This window comes from Caretta caretta, chromosome 11 (assembly GCF_965140235.1).
Source record: "Caretta caretta isolate rCarCar2 chromosome 11, rCarCar1.hap1, whole genome shotgun sequence".
Taxonomy (NCBI): Eukaryota; Metazoa; Chordata; order Testudines; family Cheloniidae; genus Caretta; species Caretta caretta.
In genome coordinates, this window is record NC_134216.1 from 73471148 (window position 1) to 73496727 (window position 25580).

The 25580-nt window shown below is 43.3% G+C and overlaps 1 protein-coding gene across 1 annotated transcript in view; it reads left to right on the forward strand.

Annotated features, from left to right (window-relative positions):
• NDUFA10 (NADH:ubiquinone oxidoreductase subunit A10) overlaps window positions 1-25328 on the forward strand; it is an 86456-nt gene extending 61128 nt beyond the window's left edge. The window contains exons 9-10 of the mRNA XM_048869334.2: window positions 572-680; window positions 24882-25328. Coding sequence (XP_048725291.1) covers window positions 572-680; window positions 24882-24950 — 178 coding nt within the window. The 3' untranslated portion in view covers window positions 24951-25328. The remainder of the gene's footprint in view (window positions 1-571; window positions 681-24881) is intronic.
• Window positions 25329-25580: the final 252 nt, after the last annotated feature.

The following is a 25580-nucleotide window of genomic DNA, read 5'->3' on the forward strand; positions in this document are numbered from 1 at the left end:
GATTTGTTCATTTCACTAGAGATGGAAATATAGATTAATATTGATGAGAAAAGCATCCTTCCACTGCAAATGAAATGCCAGCGCATGGACGCTATTTGCAAAACATTAACGGAGTACAAAAAATCCATCTGTTTTATTTATATCTGTTACTGAGTTACAAAACCGAAACGTTCATAGAAGCAAGTAGTTGCAGCTCTCTGACACACCAGGCTTCCAGCAACTGCAGAGCTACCATTAGAAGAGTTAGCCTTTCTTTCAAATAAAGGCCAAATGGGAAAAGGGCTATATTGAAATGGGATAGGGAAGGGTGCAAGGGGCAGTCTGTTCATGCATACAGTAGAACCGAAAGAGGACCCTACATCTGCAGAAATATAGTTTAAGTAGGAAAAAAAAATCATTTTTTTGTATTTGGTTTGCCTGAAGTAATGACTTCTTTATTGTCCTTTGCATCCAGATTACTAATGCATTTCAGTTTTCCAATATCTCTCTGAATTTCAAAGTTGATTGAATTATTTCCAAGAAGGATGGACATAACTGTGGTTTTTTTGTTTTGTTTTTTTCCCTTTTTTAGTATGGAGGACAAACATAAAGTGGTGAACCCTACAACTATCCCTCGCTACATCCCAGAAATCACAATTGGAGGCAATGAATTTGATAAAATATATTACCAATACAGATCGGTAAGAAATGTCTGGAGGGAATGAAAATGTTGTGGACAGGAAAGGTGTGGGAATGGACAAGATATTCCAGACTATGGCCCCAACCCTGCAAAGGCTTGAGCCCACGCATAAAGCGCTCTGTGTAGCTCAAAAGCTTCTTTTTCACCAACAGAAGTTGATTCAATAAAAATTATTACCTCGCCCACTTTGTCTCCCTAATATGCCAGGGCAAGTACAGCTAGAACCACACTGCATAACTCAATTATGTCAATTTTATGCATAATATGCTGATGTCTTTCCAGGAGCGGGGCCTCTTATCATATGTGCTAGCTTTGTATAGAACCCAACTTTTCTTAAAATCTAGCTCCTATTTAGGGGAAATAATGAAGCAGATTATTAGGCTGATAAGCTGATTCTTTTTTTCTCTCTCTAAATTTGGACGAAAAGGTAAATCCTTTTTTAATTCATCTTTCTGCCCTCTGATAAATCTAAAATATTCCTTAAAGTCCAAAGAGAAAATTGAAACACCTTTTTTGATACAACTATAAAATACTTGTTGCTTTCGAAAAGTAGGTGCTGAGGATGTGAACGTTTCATTGGTTCAGTGAAATGTTATTGCTTTAAATAAACATGTTCCTATGAGCCTGCAACCTGCTGCACCCCTTCCTGCAGCCCACAGACGATATGTCTACACTGCAGTTAAAAACCCATGGCTGGCCTGTGGCAGCTGACTCAGGCTCAGATCTAAGGGACTGTTTAATTGAGGTGTCAACGTTTGCGCTCAGGCTGGAGCCTGGACTCTAGGATCCTGCAAGGGTCCCCTTAGCCAGAACCCCGCAAGCCCGAGTCAGCCAGCTTGCCTCTAATTTCAGTGTAAATGTACCCCGAGATTCCCAACCAAATTAGCTGCTTACCTTGCTAGTTTTGGAGATAATGGCTTGAAATTGGCTTCCTACCTTTATGTAGTCAGTCCTGTGGTATGATCTGCATGGGATCTTGTGGGACTTGGTGAAAATTAACATCACCTGCTCTTCAAGGTACTCTGCAGAATTTCTGTAGGACTTACTACTATAAGTTCTTAGTTTGTACAAATTGAACAGCCAGCTGATGGTGGTGTCTATATATTTTTAAACTGTGTGGAAACTTTTTCTCTGCTGGCTGCTTGGGGAAACTAGGGCAGGTAAAAGTTCAAGGAAACTGTATTTGGAAGTTGTAGTGAACTATAATCTGCAGAGTCAAAACAGTTTAATTAGTGCACTAGCAAGGTTAGAAAAATCACTTGTGGTAAGTATAATTAAAGTGTAAAATTCTGGTATTTGAGAGACTGTGAACTTTTGAAAAAAAAATGTCTATTATGCATCAGGTTTAGAATTTCCAATAAATATTACCCCTTCTCTGCTCCTACTCAGTCTGTGCAGACGGGGCTGTAGAGAAAGATGCTCTGGGTTCATACAATTCCACATCTTTTTGAGATCTGTATTAGAAAGCATTCTCTCCGGCTTGTAAATGGGATTAGAATCACAGAAGGCTTCTCGCTGTTGCGTAAGTTCAAATCAGTTGATGGCTTTGAATACTCCCTAATAAGTTCAAGGAAAAAATATTTTCAGAATTAAACACCTTTATGGTAGCTTTTGGCATCATTTCAAGCATGAATCTGAAACTTTGGACTTGATGACTAAGTATATTTGTTCCAAGAATTAGGATTCTTGTGTTTCAAAATTAAACAGAAACCTTTGTGTGCATTATTGCATATTTAAGGGTGTTGTTCTGGTATGTGCATTGTCATAGTGCATCATCTAATCTATACCTACTATGCCTGTTTTGCGTAAGACAACGGACTTTCCCTGCTAAAGGATCATGTGGTGGTGGAGTTCAGAACTGTAGGTGTGTGTTGAGCTCTCTCAGTAGGTGACCTCAGTGCATCATATTGGGAACTAGGGATGCGAGTTCTAAATACACTTTTTTCCTAACTTTTGTAACTGACAATCTTGCGTTCGGCAACAAGGCAAGGGTGCCCTGACTTAGTTGGAAATTGGCTTTCAAATAGTGAGATCCACTTCCCAGATATGATGGAAGGATATCTGGCAGGAAGAACTGTGTAAGCCATCTCTAGAAAGGAAGACAGGAAGCTCAAGTCGCACAGTTTCTCCCTGATGCCAATCAAAAAAGGCATGATATTCTTAGGGACCAAAACCATCCCATGAGACTGTGCTTAAGTATTTTCCTGTATTGGGGCTGTACTTCCTACTGCTGTTTCTCTTCGTCTTTTCTTTTTACTTGGCCAGTATGTTTAAATTATAGTCATAACCCTTCTGTACTCTCACATGGCCGCTCTAGAGAAGGATTCCTACCCAAATGATGTATCTGCCCTCAATCTGGCCTTCAACTTCTGGGCTCTTTTTCTCCTCCTTCCCCACTTCCCTCCTGCAAATGTGACCCAGCAGCTCCCTTTTTCCTCCTCCCACTCATATCTGAAACCTGTCTGCTCCTAGGTAGCGTCCCTCCTTTCCTCACAGGCCTGTCCCTGCATAGGTGCGGCATAAGAATCATCTCCTCCTCCAGCCAACCAGCTGCCCCTACACTAGGAAACACCCCTAGAGTTAGGGGGCCACACGAGCCACAAGTGGCTAGGGAAGCCCAGGGCCAGTGTCATGGAGGGGGCGTAACAGAGCACAATGCTACAGAAAGTCTGAGCTTGTAGGCCTAGTCAGCTAGTAACTCCAGGCTTAATGATCCTGTAATTAAAACATCACAAGAATAGTAAACTTTTCATTTTGGACAATGTGTGCATGTTTAAAGTTAGTGGAAGTAATACTGTGAAGTGTGTCCTCCACCCTTTGTAAGTGTGTCCTCCACCCTTTGTAAGTGTGTCCTCCACCCTTTGTAAGTGTGTCCTCCACCCTTTGTAAGTGTGTCCTCCACCCTTTGTAAGTGTGTCCTCCACCCTTTGTAAGTGTGTCCTCCATTTCATAAACCTTTCACATGTGGCTGGTTTCCCCCCTCCCCCCCCCCCTCGGTGCGGTGAGGACCTGTGCAAATACCTTCCTAAGAACCCAGAAGGTTTAAGGCATACACAACTTTTTTTTTTTTTTTTTTTAACAGTAGTGAGGCAGCTGCAGAAAATTTTTGTTTTTACCTTTTTCAAACTCAGTCATAGAAGTATTGGACTGGAAGGGAGCTTGAGAGGTCATCAGAACCTGCACTGAGGCAGGACCAAATAAACCTAGACAATCCCTGACTCGTGTTTGTCCAACCTGTTCTTAAAAACCTTCAATGATTAGGATTCTAGAATTTAACTACCCTTAGATATAACTACCTTTAACTACCCTTCCTTCCATTTTTTTATTTTTTGTTGTTGTTAAATGATCTCTCCATTTCTGAGACAAGACTTGCTGCATCTTTCTTTTACTATTAAGTAAGTTGTCTGGCTCGGTTCAGCAGCTTTTCATAAATTTTAAAGATGTGTGTTGGGAGGTAAAAGGAAACTCAGTAAAAAAAATAATTTTGTGTCAAGTCATGTAGATCACTGGAAGATAAGCATGTTAATTCTGACAGGAAGCAGCAAAGACTTGCAAATTCTTTAACAAGTGCCCCTTCGCTCTTTCCAATGATAGACTTTTGACAGAGAATACTCCAAAGTCCTCAGGCTTCCTGGGATACTGGGAGTACTTAGAGGTGTCCGCAGAGGGGAAGGAATCAAATAACACTACGCTTCACACTCCCAAACTCAATCCGTGAGTGCTGCTGGAACCTTCTAGGGATTTCTTTTCTCACCCCTCCAAACATGTCCTCTCTCTTCTCCCAAAATTGGGCAGATGGTTATTTGAAGGGAAACATTAACACAAGCAGCATTTGTATCTCAGAAACCAGAGCTGGATAATTCCTCTCTTCTCACTGCAGATCACAGGAAGACTAGTCGGTGTTTCCTGTGTATATGTACACACACGTACACACACACACACACACACACACACACACACACACACAAAACCTTTGATATTGCTGTTAATTGAGAACTAAATAAAATTAGTGGGGGCTAATTATCACTAGTCATCCTCAAGTCTGAGGCTGGTACTGAAGTCCACTGCTCCCTGTACATTCGTTCAGTAAACAGCATGCAAATCATTCTCAGTGTGTCAGGTTCACTTGGGATTTCTCTGGAAGTGCAGCTCTGAATTAATAACCATGCAGCCCAGCAACTTGTCTCTCTTGTGGAATGTATATTATAATTACAGTAGATGGAAGTCCCTTCTCATTTGTCTATGAACAGGAAGAAAACATAGCTATTGCATTACTGGATCAGACATGTGGTTTGTCTAGTCCAGTGTTCTGTCTCCTACAGTACCTAAACCAGCTGCTTTAGAGGAGGGTCTAAGAAACCCTTCAGCAGACGAATGTAGGATAACTTGTCTCCCTGTAACTCTTGTCTTGATCCCTACTAGAGATCTAGCTTAAGCCCTGAAATGTGAAGTTTAATATCTTTTCCCATTTATTTAGGCATTAACTACATAATTGTGGATATTCTTGTCATCCTTACAAATGTCCATTCCCTCTTAGAATCTTGTTCAATGACATCTTGTGGCAATTAGTTTCACAGTCTAATTACATGTTGTGTGAAAAAGTATTTCCTTTGATTAGTTTTGAATTTACCACCATTCAATTTCACTGAATGCCTACTCCTCCTTCCCCAGCAAAAAAACCCAAACCCTAAAGATAAGATTTCTATAAAGAGAGATATTTTTACTGTATAGTGATACTAGCCCAAGAAGATACAGCCTGGGCCCTCACTTTGTGTGAAGTGCTACTCAGACACATTCTAACAGCTCTGGTTGGGGTGGGGATGATGCCTAGAATGGGGATAAACACTCAGGCAGGCCTCCAATCTTCCCATCCTTCTTCATTAGTACAGAGCACTCTCAGGGCTTCCATACTAATCCTCCCTTTACAATAAATACAAGGACACCACAGAGAAAATACTTTTAGATGCTGGGGATTCCAGAGTCCGGGTGAGCAACAGGGAGGTTGTGTCAGAATAAAGAACAGGAGGACTTGTGGCACCTTAGAGACTAACCAATTTATTTGAGCATGAGCTTTCGTGAGCTACAGCTCACAAAAGCTCATGCTCAAATAAATTGGTTAGTCTCTAAGGTGCCACAAGTCCTCCTTTTCTTTTTGCAAAGACAGACTAACACGGCTGTTACTCTGAAATGTGTCAGAATAATACATGTAGGGTTAACTCCGAAATAATTGTACTGTGGAATAATAAACATTTTGGCCATTGATCTCAGATTTTAGATATGGTGATTGAAACAAACACCATGTTACCTACACAGAAAATGTCCTCAATACGTTGAAAAGAAAAAATTATTTCCAAGCCAGACATTGTCAATGTTTTTAGAACACTGCAGCTCTTTTTCTTTAGTGTAAGTAATTACATTGTAAATTGTGTTTCAGTTTAGCCTCTCTCTGTTTTTCCAAAATTAAGGAGGCTAATTATTGTTAGGGTAACTCCCTCCCTTCTTACGTATGACTTTATCAAAGACAGCTGCTATGGCAACACCATCTTCTGTTTTCTCCCCCCTGCTATTTTTTCCTTTGCCATCTTTAGTTGTTTTCATTTTTCTGGATCAAGGTCTCCCTTTCCATTTTTTATTTTAATGGAGATATTTGACAGCTTTAATACAGAGCGCGGTCTGTTCTCAGAGCTAGGAAGAAAAAGTTTAATAAAGACAGACGTGCAATAAGCAAGAAAAGGCTCTAATTTCTAAGTGTTCTGCTTTGTGAAATATTTGTCTCTTCAAAATTACTTGTTTAGCAGATTCCAAACTAGAGTAAATAAAATTGTTCTTGCCATCAAATTTAATGTTTGTGCATATTATATGAAAATACCATTGTCTGATAAATTATGAGTCTAACAAACAAAACCCAGTAGATTTTAAATGAACTACCAAACTATCTTTAAAGCTGACCTGCAAAGGGGGAAAATGGGTGTTCTGTGCTTTTCTTTTCTTCACTTATAAAATGGAGCATAAAATTTTTGTTTTTGTTCTGCTTTGCTTTTTGCTTTAGAATCTGTAGACAGCTAGAGAAATGGTAGGATTATAAAGTAGAGTACAAAGGAAGTGAAACCAGTGTAAGTGATGAGTTTGAAGGCTTGGTAGACTGCTTCAGAACTTTTTGGGGACTTTTTGGTAGCACCAGTTGGTTTATTTAAATTTAAATGATAAAAATGTCTATCCAAGGATTTGGATTCCATGATGCATCATTACTAATACAATAAAATAAAATGCCAGCACCCTTAAAATATTCATTTCAAACAGGAACTCGGTCAGCAAGAAACCTAAAAAAAACCCCAAACCTCTCTCTTCATCATTGTGAGAAGCGTGCCGTCAGCCCCCTCCAACGACCCTGTTGAGCGGATGTCTTTTGCAGCATGCCTGTAAAGTCACCAAATTCAGGCTGTATTGGACCAAGCAAGTTCCAGAGTTCTGTAGCCCTCACAGAGAGTGCCTCCTTTATAACAAGGGAGATCCAGCTTGAGTGTTTCTACTGACCACTATGGCAGCATGATGTGGGGAGAGGTGATTCCTCAGATATGCCTATTTAACTCAAACAAATAGCTGTGAAGAAAGTTTTGTTAAAGATTAAAATCCCAGCTATGTCACTTCTGGGATGAGAGAGCTCCAACTCCCCTCCTCTGGGCCACCCAGGAGGCTAGCAAAATCAGGGAAGACAAAATTTGATGATGATCCTAGTATCTCTTAGACTAGAAACTATTTCTTAGAATGGGGAAAGACTTCAGGCTGCCTTTTTTTAGATCCTTTACTGTGCAAAGGACACTGGCCCCATTATTTTCCCTTTGGTTATTCCTAACTTGCTCTGTAAGGCTGGATTCTGCAGGGCTTTCAAATAATTGAAAATATTGCATTGTTTATATGCTGGATTTTGCATAGGCTAAAACTGAAGGGTCAGTTTTAATTTCTGAATTTCTTGATTTGTGAAGTACATTGTTTTGAAAGCTCTCACTGATGAGAAGCACTTCCGACAACACACAAACTGAATTATGTGTAGAGCTAACTTTCTGGCATTAAAACTGGCATTTCTAAAGCCTGCTGCTACCTTGCTAAAATATATTAATGTGGCACTAACCATAAGTTAGCCTAGAGGTAAGAGGCTTCAGATGCATTTTAGTACTGACTAATCAGAAAAATAAATACCCAGTTACAATAATCACTTTATTCAGCATGGCACTAGTCAGTTGGTTCTACAGCTTCTCTCTGTGGTGTCATGTGGTGGTCTGGGTCTGCTCCACACTCTGCCACTGGCCTGATGGGTGACCTGCAACAAGACACTTCATCTCCCGGTGCCTCAGTTTCCCCATCTGTAAACTGGGGATAATGATACTGTATTGTATCATTGTAAAGTGCTTTGAGATTTACTGATGACAAGTGCTAGATAAGAGCTAGGTATTACCTTACTGACTAAAGTCAATGTTTACTATTAGCACTGTTCTGCTAAGAAAGAGCAAGGTGGATTCTGTTCCGCTGTGTATATCAGCGCCTAGAATAGAAGTTGTAGTGATTTGCCATTATAGAAGTATATAATTTTGTTACTAATCTCTTTTAATCAGCTAAATTCTGCTGCCTGAATCTTTATTACTGGCAGTGTTGTAAAAGCAAGAACACAGCCGTACTCTAGGTTGTCTATAGTGCTGATAGTTGGAGAAATCAACTATTAATTTGAGCAAGTTTGGTAAGTTAATCGGTGAAAGAATACGAACAAGGAGTCCCAGAGATGTCATTGTTAATGACTCTTCTCAGCACTCGAATATCTTAAGTAGTTTTCTGACAGTTGACCCAATATGAGTACTGGATGGAAAATATTTCACCTGGCATTGTACTCTTATGCTGCTGGAACTACAGATGTTGTTTTTCAGCATTCTGGATATGCCAGCAGAGAAGACTCATAATTTCTAATTGATGACCAAAATCTTTATAATACAGCTCAGTTTATATGCAGCAACATACATCTATGTAAAATTTCAGAACATATCAGCAAGAAAAAGTGTTGTGAACGTCAGTGTTACTTTAAAAAAAATTGTATGATTTCATTTTCTTTATTTTTTAGCAATAATATAGAAAATATTTGGATTGCCCTGACATTACTCTTGCTTATATTGGCATCATAACTGCAGCTTAGATCACCCTTTTCATGCTTGTCTATACATGTATTAGGCCAAGACCCACCCTTTGAAAATCAGGGCCCTTTAAGGTGTTGTCAAGTTGGGCGCCCAAAATGAAATCACTGATCATAGAATCATAGAATATAAGGGTTGGAAGGGACCCCAGAAGGTCATCTAGTCCAACCCCCTGCTCGAAGCAGGACCAATTCCCAGTTAAATCATCCCAGCCAGGGCTTTGTCAAGCCTGACCTTAAAAACCTCTAAGGAAGGAGATTCTACCACCTCCCTAGGTAACGCATTCCAGTGTTTCACCACCCTCTTAGTAAAAAAGTTTTTCCTAATATCCAATCTAAACCTCCCCCACTGCAGCTTGAGACCATTACTCCTCGTTCTGTCATCTGCTACCATTGAGAACAATCTAGAGCCATCCTCTTTGGAACCCCCTTTCAGGTAGTTGAAAGCAGCTATCAAATCCCCCCTCATTCTTCTCTTCTGCAGGCTAAACAATCCCAGCTCCCTCAGCCTCTCCTCATAACTCATGTGTTCCAGACCCCTAATCATTTTTGTTGCCCTTCGCTGGACTCTCTCCAATTTATCCACATCCTTCTTGAAGTGTGGGGCCCAAAACTGGACACAGTACTCCAGATGAGGCCTCACCAATGTCGAATAGAGGGGAACGATCACGTCCCTCGATCTGCTCGCTATGCCCCTACTTATACATCCCAAAATGCCATTGGCCTTCTTGGCAACAAGGGCACACTGCTGACTCATATCCAGCTTCTCGTCCACTGTCACCCCTAGGTCCTTTTCCGCAGAACTGCTGCCTAGCCATTCGGTCCCTAGTCTGTAACTGTGCATTGGGTTCTTCCGTCCTAAGTGCAGGACCCTGCACTTATCCTTATTGAACCTCATCAGATTTCTTTTGGCCCAATCCTCCAATTTCTCTAGGTCCTTCTGTATCCTATCCCTCCCCTCCAGTGTATCTACCACTCCTCCCAGTTTAGTATCATCCGCAAATTTGCTGAGAGTGCAATCCACACCATCCTCCAGATCATTTATGAAGATATTGAACAAAACCGGCCCCAGGACCGACCCTTGGGGCACTCCACTTGATACCGGCTGTCAACTAGACATTGGAGCCATTGATAACTACCCGTTGAGCCCGACAATCTAGCCAGCTTTCTACCCACCTTATAGTGCATTCTTCCAGCCCATACTTCCTTAACTTGCTGACAAGAATACTGTGGGAGACCGTGTCAAAAGCTTTGCTAAAGTCAAGAAACAATACATCCACTGCTTTCCCTTCATCCACAGAACCAGTAATCTCATCATAAAAGGCGATTAGATTAGTCAGGCATGACCTTCCCTTGGTGAATCCATGCTGGCTGTTCCTGATCACTTTCCTCTCATGCAAGTGCTTCAGGATTGATTCTTTGAGGACCTGCTCCATGATTTTTCCAGGGACTGAGGTGAGGCTGACTGGCCTGTAGTTCCCAGGATCCTCCTCCTTCCCTTTTTTAAAGATTGGCACTACGTTAGCCTTTTTCCAGTCATCCGGGACTTCCCCCGTTCGCCACGAGTTTTCAAAGATAATGGCCAATGGCTCTGCAATCACAGCCGCCAATTCCTTCAGCACTCTCGGATGCAACTCGTCCGGCCCCATGGACTTGTGCACGTCCAGCTTTTCTAAATAGTCCCTAACCACCTCTATCTCCACAGAGGGCTGGCCATCTCTTCCCCATTTTGCGATGCCCAGCGCAGCAGTCTGGGAGCTGACCTTGTTAGTGAAGACAGAGGCAAAAAAAGCATTGAGTACATTAGCTTTTTCCACACCCTCTGTCACTAGGTTGCCTCCCTCATTCAGTAAGGGGCCCACACTTTCCTTGGCTTTCTTCTTGTTGCCAACATACCTGAAGAAACCCTTCTTGTTACTCTTGACATCTCTGGCTAGCTGCAGCTCTAGGTGCGATTTGGCCCTCCTGATATCATTCCTACATGCCTGAGCAATATTTTTATACTCTTCCCTGGTCATATGTCCAACCTTCCACTTCTTGTAAGCCTCTTTTTTATGTTTAAGATCCGCTAGGATTTCACCATTAAGCCAAGCTGGTCGCCTGCCATATGATGAGAATCTTGACACATTTTATGCATTAAGAACCTAGAGGAAACCAGAGATAATTAATAACTGTTCTACTAACGAGCCTGTCAGCGTAGCAGGACAGTTGCTCGTCTGTTCATATTGTAACTTTTTTTACGTCCATGAAGAATAGGTTACTTTAATATTAGGTCAGTACTCCTTATTCAGGCTAAAAAACCCATTGACTTCATTGGGAGTTCTGCCAAAATCAGGAATTGTAGCAGCGCCTTAAAAATTAGCATCCTAATTAGTATGCTATTCTTCTGAAGCGTGTGTATCTAGCTTACAGGTTTTTTATTTTCTATTAATTTTCTATAATTTTGCACTGTAGCAAGTAATACCAAGCCTACCCCAATAAGTCCAGCACAACCAATATTTAAAGAGTTCTAAGAAGAAATGGTATCTGAAGTGAAAACCATGCACTTTAATTTACAGCCAGTTAAAATAAACCACCTTAGCTATAAACCTCTGAAAACCAGGGCTTCTAATGGAAACAGCAATAGACCTTAACTAATAGCAGCAATGACAGGTGCTGCTATGGTACTTACTATAAATGGTCAGCAAATGAAAAGGCTTGGAGATTGGTACAAGCCTTTGTGCTTTCCAGGGTGATGCCTTGTGTTTTTAAATACTATTTGATCAACAGTCTTCAAACCCTGTTATTTATGGACCTATTTTAGCTGTTAAGCATAGCGGTGTAATGAAAGCAGCCAAGGAGTTGGGGGAAGGAGAGTAGTTCTTCTCTTTGGTCCAGAAATTCTGGAAAATAAGACAGGCTCCAAACTCCATGATGGATTTAGACATTTCCAGATTGTTTAAACTCTCAGGCAGCTCTGGCTCTGCATGTCTGATTTTCACTTTTTTTGAGGATCTGTGAAATGCAACTGTAGTGTACCGTAAACACCTCATTGAAGCTGTTCATTATTCTACAACATATACCATTTTAAAGGGGCATTTCATCATATTCATGGTCTTGACACACACTTCTGTGGTATAGTTTTTTATTTAATTATTAAAGTGATCTTTTATTTTTTATGTAATTTGCTTTTTAAAAATCTGAAGAAATTAATTCCTTTGTATGAGTCAGTTCTGTCTTCGGAGCAGCAATTCAGTTTGAGGAGTTGATGTGTAACATACTTTTGTTAAGGTGGGCCCTTTGGTCAAGTTTAATTAATTCAGTGCAGTGTTACGTGGGAGATCCAGGCTTGATTCCTGGTCTCATACTTCTCTCTGCTAGGATAATAGAAAAGGCTTTGCTGGGAATGGGCGATGCGATGGATCACTTGGTGATGACCTGTTCTGTTCATTCCCTTGGGGCACCTGGCATTGGCCACTGTGGGAAGACAGGATACTGAGCTAGGTGGACCTTTGGTCTGACCCAGTATGGCCATTCTTATATTTTGCATTACTCAGCAGTGACTATGCTGGAAGGCACATTTCTGTTTTGCAAGGGAGATGTACTAGAATGATATTTCCATTGCTCATTTGTGTCTGTCATCCCATCTTGTGTTTGACTGGAAGCTCTTTAGGGCAGACACTTTTTTACTATGTTTGCACAGCATCTGGCCAAGGCCTCTAGATGTTGTTGCAGTAGTACAGATAACTTGGCTTTGTTTACTTTGTCACAAGGTGGTTTCTGGGATTTGTGTATGAAGATAAACTGCACTCCACAATCCTCTTCTACTTGGGAACCTTAGGGCATGGCTACACTTGCAGATGTAGAGCGCTGTGAGTTGAAGCAGCCCTCAGAGACCACAGCAGGGAAAGCGCTGCAGTGTGCTCCCACTGTCAGCTGCAGGCGCACTGGCGTGGCCACATTTGCAGCACTTGCAGCGGCATTGGGAGCGGTGCATTATCACCTTTTCCCATTCTGGCGCTGTGGCTTGTGGGAAGGGTGTGGGCGAGGCTGCGGGGCATTATGGGTCCTGTTCCAATGCCCCGTGGTGCATCACTTCGCATTCCAGCAATCCCTGTGCTTCCGTCCACATTTGGTGCCACCGTTCAACTTTTTTTGTACTGCGCGCTCTGTCTTCCCTTTTGGTCTGCAGGAATGGACCCCGAATTGCTGAGGAATATGCTGATGGGTCGCGCCAGCACGTCACAAATTGCAGTAGAGTTACTCCTTAAGCTACAAACTTACAGTGAGGAGTCTGACGGTGATGTCGACTCGCATAACACATATGACACTAGATTGCTTGTGGCATTCACGACATGCTGACCACCGTGGAACGCTGCTTTTGGGCTCGGGAAACGAGCACTGAGTGGTGGGATCACATCATCATGCAAGTCTGGGATGACGAGCAGTGGCTACAGAACTTTCAGATGAGAAAAGCCACTTTCATGGGACTATGTGATGAGCTCGCCCCCACCTGGCAGCGCAAGGATACGAGATTGAGAGCTGCCCTGCCAGTGGAGAAGCGGGTGGCTGTTGCAGTCTGGAAGCTGCCAACTCCAGACAACTACCTATCAGTCGCTAACCAGTTTGGAGCGGAAAAGTCGACCGTTGGAATCATGTTGATGCAAGTTTGCAGGGCCATTAATCGCATCCTGTTCAGAAGAACTGTGACTCTGGGTAACGTGCGTGACATTGTGGTTGGCTTTGCACAAATGGGTTTCTCTAACTGTGGAGGGGCAATAGATGGGACATATATTCCAGTTCTGGCGCCAGCCCACCTAGCCTCAGAGTACATAAATTGGAAGGGGTATTTCTCTGTGGTTCTCCAGGTGCTTGTGGATCACCGTTGGCATTTCATTGACATTGTTTCATTGATGCAGGCTGGTCTGGAAAGGTGCATGACACACATCTTTCGGAACACAGGCCTGTTCAGGAAGCTGCAAGCCAGGACTTTTTTCCCAGACCAGAAGATCACCGTAGGGGAAGTTGAAATGCCCATTGTGATCCTTGGAGATCCCGCTTACTCTTTAATGCTCATGAAACCCTACACAGGGAGCCTCCTTGACAGCAGCAAGGAGTGGTTCAACAACAGGCTGAGTTGGTGCAGAATGACTGTGGAGTGTGCTTTTGGCCGTTTAAATGGCCGCTAGCGCTGTCTGTATGGGAAGCTGGACCTGGCCAAAGACAACATCCCCGTGGTTATATCTGCGTACTGTACCCTCCATAACATTTGTGAAGAGAAGGGTGGAAGATTCACTCAGGCATGGACCTCAGAGGTTCAACACCTGAAGGCTGAATTTGAACAGCCAGAGAGTAGGGCTGTTAGAGGGGCCCAGTGCGGGGCTGCAAGGATTAGGGATGCCTTGAGGGAGCAATTTGAGGCTGAAAGCCACCAGTAATGTCTGGTGTCCTGCACAGGAGTGAAGTGCAGTGGTTCCAATGTTAATAGGAATCTGTTTTTGCTACTATGATGCACTGACTTTCAGTGCCTGTTGCTTTCCTGGGCTACGGTATCTTTTACTTAATGCAATCATAAAAAATGTTTTCAAAGCCAAAAAATTCATTTATTGAAAAGAAAATTAATTTCTTGAAAAGAAACACAACTGCTTGGGAAACAAAGGGCATGACATATCTGTGCTGTGTGGGACGAGGGAAGGGGGTGGGGTGGGGTGGGGAACGGTACAATCACAGATTTGTGTATGTCCTGTTATCATACTCAGCCTTCCTGTCTGGAGCGCCGTGCAATGAGTGCTGCACTTCAGGTTGGCTAAAATGCATGGTGATGGAGGTTGAGTGCTGTGGGTAAAGGTCGTAGTTTGCAGGGCTGGGTGATGAAGCTATAGGTGTTGGAGGCAGCTGGTGGTGATAAGAACATAGATGTTGGGGAAAGTGGATTGGAGGTGACATGGGGGAACAAGAGAAAGAGTTTTGGGACAAAGGCTGCGGGGGGAGGGGAGGAGGCACGGAAGTGCACCGCCTGTATTGCTACGAGCACCTGTATCAAGTCCGCTTGGCGCTCCATGATGCTTAGCAGCCGCTCTGTGCTTTGATGCCAGTGATCCGCCTTCTGCTGGCGGACCCACCTTTCACTCTCCCACCACTCCTGCACTTTTTTATTTTCATTAAGGGACTGCTGCATTACTTCATGCAGCAGGTCCTCTTTGCTTCTTTGTGGACGCTTCCTGATTCTTTGGAGTCTTTCGGCCGTTGATAACAAGGATGGCTGGGATCTCAAGGTTGCATCTGTAAAGCCAAAATGCAACACTTAACAGAGGCAGCATTGTTCACACCAGACAGAGCAATGATTCGCCTGTACTTAAAGACAAGCACAGTGTAAACAGTAGCAGAAATTGCCCATCCCAAAGCGAGCGCACATAACCTACAGGAGCCCCAAAATGATGAGTAAGCACAGGGGTAAGGGGGACTGATTTGTTTCACGGCCGTACTGTCCTCTGGAGTTCTGTGCTTTGGGGAGAGCCAACAGCTGCAGGGGGCCCCTATACTGAACACTGTCCCCACATTTTCCACAGGATGAGTTCGTTCTGGAAGATATCTCGCCACTGAGGGTGGCCTGGGAAGCAAGGGAGGGTCTTCTACTACAATGCGGCTTCCGCTCTGGCCCATATGCAGCTTTCCTGTGTGCAGCAATGGTCCCCCTGCCCCTCACAGCACAGTGGCGCAGACATGTTAGCCTTACTTGGACAAGGAGCACAGTAGCTCTGCCAAGGAACCTGCACAAGTGGATTGCCCAGCTTCTGTATGAGACCTTTGAAGAGATCACTGAGGCCGATTACTGCGATGTGAGAGAGCACATCAGTGCCCTGTTCCGCATCGAGACATGCATGCAGCCCTAACGCTCTTTGCCCCAAGAGCCCTCACCAAACAACTTCCTTCCCAAAATAAAAGCCGCTTACCGGGCACCTCCTCTGCTGTGTGTTCTTCCACAAACACTGTCCGTTGTGACTGGCTATCTTTCTCCTGGCTTGAAAACAGCTCTTGGCTGCATGTATCTAGGGATGCCGGGCTGTCCCCCTCCTCCTCAGCACCCTTGCTCCCGCTTTCCACCTCCTCCTGCCTTGTTGCACTGGGCTCTGAAGTATCTGTGGTGGCCTTCAGAGTGGAGGTGGGGTCGCCCCCAAGTATTGTGTCCAGCTCTTTGTAGAAACGGCAGGTTGCAGGGGCAGCACCAGAGCGGTGGTTTGCCTTGCGGGCTTTGCAATAGGCATTCCCCAGCTCCTTCACTTTAGCCCTGCACTGCAGTGCGTCCCAATCATGGCCCCTTTCCATCATGTCCCTTGGTATCTGCCCGAAGGTATCGTAATTCCTATGTATGGAGCACATCTGGGCCTGGACAGCTTCCTCCCCCCAAACACTGATGAGGTCCAGCACCTCACCATTGGTCCATCGTGGGGATTGCTTGGCGCATGGAGGCATGGTCACCTGGAAAGATTCGCTGAGAGCACTCCACGCCTGGATGAGCAAACAGGAAGGGGATTTTCAAAATTCCCAGAGAATTTAAAGGGTGGGTCTGACGGTTGGTCACTTGAGGGCAGGGCAGTAGAGTTCAAAGTGATGAACAGAGTGGCTAGAACAGGCATTGTGGGACACTTTTGGAGGCCGATCAGAGCGCATTAATAGACCAGGGCGTCCACACTGGCACCGCGGCACTCCTGCTGGGGCGCAGAAAGCGTTGTGCTTCTCGTGGAGGTGGATTACCAGGAGCACTCCAGCCGCGGAGTCTGCGCGCTCTACGTGCCTTGCCAATGTGGATGTGTCATGAGTTAGGGTGCCCGGGGCTGCTTTAATGCGCTCTAACTCACAAGTGAAGGCAAGCCCTGTGTAATGACAGAGTCCACAGATCTGGCCATGCTGTGTGCAGTGCAAGGCCCAGGAGGAATTAAAAGGACAAAGGTGGCTTTGTCTGTGTTTCATACCTCTCCTCCCTCCCTAATCATGGCACTTAAGGTTGCCTTTGTTCCCAGGGGCAATTCAAACAGTTGGGGATAGGCAGAGATAGCAGTGTTCAGCTACACCCCTTTCCCTGGCCGCACACCCTATGCTAAAGGCTACAAGAGAGGGTGGCATAGGTTCAACTATGCTGCTTCTGCCTCACCGGAGAAATCCTCTAAACCGGGCATTCTTTGGCTGGCCATTTATGTCATCACAAAACAGATGTAATTGGGACAAGATCCTGGCCCTAAATGTGTCCCTCTTAATTGTATGAGGAGACGCTTGTTCTGATTTTTACCTTGCCAGTCAGCTGCATCTTCCCTTTAGTCTAATTCAAGCCTTAGTGAAGTCGACTAGTTTTCTCAAGCACAGAGTAGTACTGCAAACGGGCCAGCCACTCTCATTAATTATGTGGATTAACTGATTTTCATTACTGCTCTCTGAGAAGTTGTTTATTATCCGTTGCATAATGACAGGTTTCAGAGTAGCAGCCGTGTTAGTCTGTATCCGCAAAAAGAAAAGGAGGACTTGTGGCACCTTAGAGACTAACAAATTTATCTGAGCATAAGCTTTTGTGAGCTGCTTGCGAAAGCTTATGCTCAAATAAATTTGTTAGTCTCTAAGGTGCCAGAAGTACTCCTTTTCTTTTTATTATCCATGAGACTTAGAACTTTTCTAACTCCTGTTAGAACAAAAGGGAATGTAGCAGGTAATCAGGGCGATCTTTCCGCACCTCTGACCAAAAAGGTGTGGGTGTAGGTAGGTAAGATGGAACCCCCTCCTAGGAGCCCAGGTTGTTGTTTTTTTTTGTTTTTGTTTTTTGGGTGGGGGAGGACAGGGAATGGGACTGAGATGCAGTGCATTTCAAGTACTTCTTCTGCCTATTACATAAAGAAAAAAAGTTGACTTATGACTAAAATGTACTTACCCACAAGTTATTTTTAAATGCATGTTTAAATGACATAAAAGGACTTCACTAGAATCACTGGAAAATATTTTCTCAGACATTCTACATTCACAGGAAGGTGGCATTCTCTGTGAAGTGTGCTCAGAACAAACCATATCTATATTCTTGTAATAATTTTGGAGTTACATCACTTTTTCAGTTAAGTCCTCTTGTATCCACTTCATTGCTGCAGGTTTGTTTTCTGAGTTGTTGCTACATGGCATGGCTTACTAGATATGTGACTTCATTTAACTGTATTATTTTCCCTTTGAATTTTTAGCAATTTAAGAGCCTGTCTAGTAATACGTCCTCAAATTCATATAATCATGGCTCTGTATTTTAACAAATGTCTTTGCCAAGGCCCAATGCGAAAGCCTGACTGAACAACTCAGTCCCTCCTTCAATTAATACATATTATAACAATGGCTTTGATGTACTTTATATCTCTAACAAAAAACACATGGCATCTTTGTACTGGATAATTTGAACTGTGGTGGGGCTACAATATGGGGTTTTTTAGAGTGGATATTTACTCAGAAATGAAATAATAAAATTCATGTTTTTTTTCCCAGAGACCCCCTTTGCTTTAATAATCTGGGAATTTCTTTAAATCTGCCTTAACAAGGCTGGGGAGAGCAATTTTTGTGCTAGAATTAATAGATGCAGGCTGAACACACCAGCCCTGATGCCCTGAGAGATTTTTTTTTTCTCCAGCTTTCCACTGTAAATTTGTGTTGCAGAGATGGAAACAAATGACTTGCTATCACAAATCTACTCTTCAATCAGCAGGAGTTGCTGTTAACAGGACTGCATGATTGCGTCTGATATTTAGACAAGACATTAAGAGGCAACTTTTAAATTAAAAGCCTTAGAGAATCTGATCAAGGGTGACTTGTAATAGTTTCTACTAGGTGGGTTGTGTGTGTGTTCGTGTTCAAGACATGGAAACTATTTGTGACTCATTTGATCTCTGTCGTAACAGACGTTGCTTTCTTACCTTAATCCAGGATGAGGCCATTTCTGTTAAATACATAAATACTCTGTGGCATAGCAAACTGCTATCGACCACATCAATACCTAATTGGACCCCTCTTCCCATGCTGTGAACAGGTGCACTTACTCTAAATAGTTCTTTGTTCAGACTTCATTTGTTCTTTAAAAAAAGAAAAATGATAAGCCTGTGGTTCTTGCTATATCACCGCTATCTATGTGGGGAAACGAGGCAGGGAAGTGTTTTGTACATCAGAGATCAATGTTTGGCATTTAAAAAGAAATCGTTGAGATCACAGTAGATTTTTACAGTTACGTTTTCTTCACATGCTGAGCATCATCTTACAGAACTGTGATGTACTTTGTATATTTGATGATAGTTATGTACCAGCTCATTAGAGGGGTAGACGGCTTTTGTTATCTAATGGGGCCTGCAAATAGGAACCTGAGAACTTCTGTCATTCTTAGGTCATTGTCCGTGCCTCCTTCAAAGGCATTGTTAACAGCTCAGAGTTTAAAAAGGCTGAGATGTATTTACCTCTGTTTGGCCTCTCACTGGATTTGGGGGATTTGTTGCCAAAGTAGGTATTTGATGTCTGGTTTCACCCATATGGATCAGACTGTAGACTCAGGCCTCCGTATGTGTCCACTGAATACGTTCAGTATTATAGATGTGTTGGTCCCAAGACCTGAAGAAGAGCTCTTGTGTAAGTTCGAAAGCTTGTCTCTCTCACCAGCAGAAGCTGGTCCAATCAGGTATTACCTCACCCATGTTGTCTCTCTACTGGGTGTGTTAGTTTGCACTGGGTCTGTGTTAAAACTTTCACTAGTTTATTAATATTGGCTAGGGGTGTAACTTTTCTTATGTTTCTATACCAACATAGGCCTTATAAAGCCGCAGTTTTAGTGGCATAAAAGTGCATTTGCTAATGTACCTTCTTTCACTTGGGGAACTGAAATAAGCTTTGACAGCCAGAGCACCTTTTTGCCAATATCTGTTCTGTCAGGATAGCTATCCCAGCAAACCTTTCCTAGTTTAGGCCTGGCCTTAGACACTATAATTTGTAACCCTTTAAAAATGCTGATACTCGAAACACCCCACGGCCCCCACCCCAAAATCTTAGCAGCTTGAAATTTAATTTTGTATTGCAGTTGGATTTTTCACTGTGTACTCTGGGGTGGTTTTGTGCTGTTCCTGGATACTGAAAATGTAGGCTGTGTAATGCTTTGGTTCTACTTCCTGTTCACGTGCACAGGCAGGGGACTGTGCTGTCCTGGCATTGCTCCGCAAGTCTGCCTGCGCTTCTTTCCTTCCACCTCCTTGCAGGAAGTAGTTCTTGAAGTAGAAGAGTTGTGTGTGTACTGAGAAACTGCATGAGACTGTCCATAAAAGGATTGTCTTTTTTAATGTTACACTTGAATTTTCCACGCTCTTGCTCACGCTCAGAAGGTCTGCTGATCCCCTGCCCAGCTCAGACATGGATCCCAGAGTTGCTTCCCATTAAAGCGTCCCATCCTACCAAGCAATAGGATTCTTGTTCAGCTCTTCCCATGCACCTTTGCTTTACTTCCATCTATAACCCCCCTTCCTGTCCTCTCTCAAGTTAGGATTTATCCTGCTGCGCTATCTCCTTTCCTAGCAATCCTGGCCACTCCCCTTTTCTCTGCACTCCCCACCTGTTCCTTGGTTTTCACAATTGCACGCTTCTCTCCACTCATTCCTCTTACCTGTCAGCTTCAAGTCCTGATCAGCTTCCCTTTCCCTTATGGTCTTAGGCCGACACATCCTAGAGGGTTGGGCCTGGGCTATACCACAGAAATGGTCAGCCAGAACTGTTTTTAGATAAGTAACTGTCTAAAAAGTTGGATCATGCCAGCTGGAGGGTCCATTGGGATCCCACTTGAAGGGGACATGAGATGTTTGGGCAGACTGAACTTTCTAGAATGTTAAGGGGAGAGCTGTCTAAAATCTATCCAGAAGGCTGGTTTCCATTTAAAAGGGAAGCTAAAGTGGATGGGACCCTGGGAGGCAGTGACCATGAGATGCTCGAGTTCAGGATCCTGACACAGGGAAGAAAGGAGAGCAGCAGAATACAGACTCTGGACTTCAGAAAAGCAGACTTTGACTCCCTCAGGGAACTGATGGGCAGGATCTCCTGGGAGAATAACATGAGGGAGAAAGGAGTCCAGGAGAGTTGGCTGTATTTTAAAGAATCTTTATTGAGGTTACAGGGACAAACCATCCCGATGTGTAGAAAGAATAGTAAATATGGCAGGCGACCAGCTTGGCTTAACAGTGAAATCCTTGCTGATCTTAAACACAAAAAAGAAGCTTACAAGAAGTGGAAGATTGGACAAATGACCAGGGAAGCATATAAAAATATTGCTCGGGCATGCAGGAGTGAAAGCAGGAAGGCCAAATCACACTTGGAGTGGCAGCTAGCAAGAGACGTTAAGAGTAACAAGAAGGGTTTCTTCAGGTATGTTAGCAACAAGAAGAAAGTCAAGGAAAGTGTGGGCCCCTTACTGAATGAGGGAGGCAACCTAGTGACAGAGGATGTGGAAAAAGCTAATGTACTCAATGCTTTCTTTGCCTCTGTCTTCACGAACAAGGTCAGCTCCCAGACCACTGCACTGGGCAGCACAGCATGGGGAGGATGTGACCAGCCCTCTCTGGAGAAAGAAGTGGTTCGGGACTATTTAGAAAAGCTGGATGAGCACAAGTCCATGGGGCCGGATGCGGTGCATTCGAGATTGCTAAAGGAGTTGGCGGATGTGATTGCAGAGCCATTGGCCATTATCTTTGAAAACTCATGGCGATCGGGAGAAGTCCCGGACGACTGGAAAAAGGCTAATGTAGTGCCCATCTTTAAAAAAGGGAAGAAGGAGGATCCTGGGAACTACAGGCAATTCAGCCTCACCTCAGTCCCTGGAAAAATCATGAAGCAGGTCCTCAAGGAATCCATGCTGAAGTACTTAGAGGAGAGGAAAGTGATCAGGAACAGTCCGCATGGATTCACCAAGGGCAAGTCATGCCTGACTAATCTAATTGCCTTCTATGACAAGATAACTGGCTCTGTGGATGAGGGGAAAGTGGTGGACGTGTTGTTCCTTGACTTCAGCAAAGCTTTTGACACGGTCTTCCACAGTATTCTTGCCAGCAAATTAAAGAAGTATGGGCTGGATGAATGGACTATAAGGTGGATAGAAAGTTGGCTAGATTGTCGGGCTCAACGGGTAGTGATCAATGGCTCCATGTCTAGTTGGCAGCTGGTATCAAGTGGAGTGCCCCAAGGGTCTGTCCTCAGACCGGTTTTGTTCGATATCTTCATAAATGATCTGGAGGATGGTGTGGATTGCACCCTCAGCAAGTTTGCAGATTACACTAAACTGGGAGGAGAGCTCCAGGAGATACGCTGGAGGGTAGGGATAGGATACAGAGGGACCTAGACAAATGAGAGGATTGGGCCAAAAGAAATCTGATGAGGTTCAACAAGGACAAGTGCAGAGTCCTGCACTTAGGACGGAAGAATCCCATGCACTGCTACAGACTAGGGACCGAATGGCTCGGCAGCAGTTCTGCAGAAAAGGACCTAGGGGTTACAGTAGACAAAAAGCTGGATATGAGTCAACAGTGTGCCCTTGTTGCCAAGAAGGCCAATGGCATTTTGGGATCTATATGGTGGGGCATTGCCAGCAGATCAAGGGACATGATCGTTCCCTTCTATTTGACATTGGTGAGGCCTCATCTGGAGTACTGTGTCCAGTTTTGGGCCCCACACTACAAGAAGGATGTGGAAAAATTGGAGAGAGTCCAGCGGAGGGCAACAAAAATGATTAGGGGACTGGAACACATGACTTATGAGGAGAGGCTGAAGGAACTGGGATTGTTTAGTCTGCAGAAGAGAAGAATGAGGGGGGATTTGATAGCTGCTTTCAACTACCTGAAAGGGGGTTCCAAAGAGGATGTCTCTAGACTGTTCACAGTTGTAGCAGATGACAGAACAAGGAGTAATGGTCTCAAGTTGCAGTGGGGGAGGTTTAGGTTGGATATTAGGAAAAACTTTTTCACTAGGAGGGTGGTAAAACACTGGAATGCATTACCTAGGGAGGTGGTGGAATCTCCTTCCTTAGATATTTTTAATGTCAGGCTTGACAAAGCCCTGGCTGGGATGATTTAGTTGGGGATTGTTCCTGCTTTGAGCAGGGGGTTGGACTAGATGACCTCCTGAGGTCCCTTCCAACCCTGATATTCTATGACAGTGTGTCAAGTAATATTCTATTTGGAAATGCATTACACTGTGTATAGGTAGCATGTAGTAATAAAATTGTGATGTGTCCCAAACAAAGATTGTCATCACTTTGTTTTCAGATGAAGTTGTTGAGACCTGAATAAATGGTATGAGGAACTTTAGCTGCCATGTTTCAGAGGAGCAGCCATGTTAGTCTGTATTCGCAAAAAGAAAAGAAGTACTTGTGGCACCTTAGAGACTAACAAATTTATTTGAGCATAAGCTTTTGTGAGCTACAGCTCACTTCATCGGATGCATTCAGTGGAAAATACAGTGGGGAGATTGATATACACAGAGAACATGAAACAATGGGTGTTACCATACACACTGTAACCAGAGTGATCAGGTAAGGTGAGCTATTACCAGCAGGAGAGCGGGGTGGGGGCGGGGGGGAACCTTTTGTAGTGATAATCAAGGTGGGCCATTTCCAGCGGTTGACAAGAACGTCTGAGGAACAGTGAGGAGTGGCAGCGGCGGGGATAAACATGGGGAAATAGTTTTACTTTGTGTAATGACCCATCCACTCCCAGTCTCTATTCAAGTGTAAGTTAATTGTATCCAGTTTGTAAATTAATTCCAATTCAGCAGTCTCTCGTTGGAGTCTGTTTTTGAAGTTTTTTTGTTGAAGAATTGCCACTTTTAGGTCTGAAATCAAGTGACCAGAGAGATTGAAGTGTTCTCCAACTGGTTTTTGAATGTTATAATTCTTGACGTCTGATTTGTGTCCATTTATTCTTTTACATAGAGACTGTCCAGTTTGACCAATGTACATGGCAGAGGGGCATTGCTGGCACATGATGGCATGTATCATATTGGTAGATGTGCAGGTGAACAAGCCTCTGATATTGTGGCTGATGTGATTAGGCCCTATGATGGTGTCCCCTGAATAGATATGTGGACACAGTTGGCAACGGGCTTTGTTGCAAGGATAGGTTCCTGGGTTAGTGGTTCTGTTGTGTGGTGTGTGGTTGCTTGTGAGTATTTGCTTCAGATTGGGGGGGCTGTCTGTAAGCAAGGACTGGCTTGTCTCCCAAGATCTGTGAGAGTGATGGGTCGTCCTTCAGGATAGGTTGTAGATCCTTGATGATGTGTTGGAGAGGTTTTAGTTGGGGGCTGAAGGTGATGGCTAGTGGCGTTCTGTTATTTTCTTTGTTAGGCCTGTCCTGTAGTTGGTGACTTCTGGGTACTCTTCTGGCTCTGTCAATCTGTTCCATGCAAATTAGGAAACATTTGTCTGTTAAATGCAAATTGACAATGCAATGAAAACACTGACCCCTGGAAAAAGTTTTCTGTTTTAATAAATTCAAGTTAGATCTGCATATAAAGGCTGAATATTAATGTGTTTTAAATGGACTAGTTTTACTATAATAATTAACTGGATTTTTCATGCATGCCATCTTTTGTATTTTTAATTTGCATTTAGTTTGGGATTAGTTTCTACACTCTTACTCCGTTTCTGTGGGACAAACTACAATGAACCCTTTAAACGTTTAGGATCCTTTCTCATTAAGATTACTTGTTAGGATATCCTAGGAAGGTGTCCAGGTTTCTGAAGCTGTCAACCAAGAGAAATATTGGCCAATGGTTTTTTTAAAGCAACATCTCATTGTGGATGCCCATTTGAAGTTACTTTAAAGAGGCCTGATGTACAGGAAGTAATGAGCGGTCTCCCCCTGAAAATTGGGCACCCAAAAATCACTTGTCTTTTTTTAAATTGAAATCCTGGCCAAACGTGTTGGGGGTGGGGAGGTGAAGTGTGGAAGAAGAAGAAGAAATGATTTATCATCATAAATGGCCTAGCCCTGACCGGACTTGTTTGTTTTTCTCTAGCTTCCTGGTCGCAATTTTGACAAAGGTTACAACTCCGAGGTGGGGGACAAGTGGATCTGGCTGAAATGAAACCCGCCGTGCTTTGAAGCCCTGACACTGAATGACCACAGAACTTGAATGATATAGAAGCTGCTTTCAGTCTCTCTGCTCACCATTGACTGTATATGCAGCACAAAGAACACACATGTAAATGGTCGAGAAATTAGAGTGTAAGAGAATGGTCTCAAAGTAAACCAAACCACCGTAATATTTAAGGAAACGTCTTGACTCTTCATGGAATTCAGCTCATTTTTATTTTAGAATGATCCACAATAATTGTAATAATATGACATTGCAGTGGTAGCCTTTCTAAGATCAACAGGGAATCGTCATCAAAACGGGGGCTTAATATTATACAGGATTGTGATTGTTTGACTGAACTGAAAAGAAATAAAACCTGTATCCTAATGATTTTTTCAATTTATATTTCCATCCCCGTGTCATACACAGTTCTGTTAGGCACACCATTCTGATGCAGCTGTATTTCTATAAATAGGTCTTTCATAGGTAAACAAATATATATAATATTATAATATATATATTTGCTTTCATCAAAGCAAACAAATATATATATATTTTTAAAAACACCACCAAGAGAAGGAAAATGGGTAGTGCTCACTTTTAAACAACAACAGTATTTTTTGCACTTAAAACTGTAAA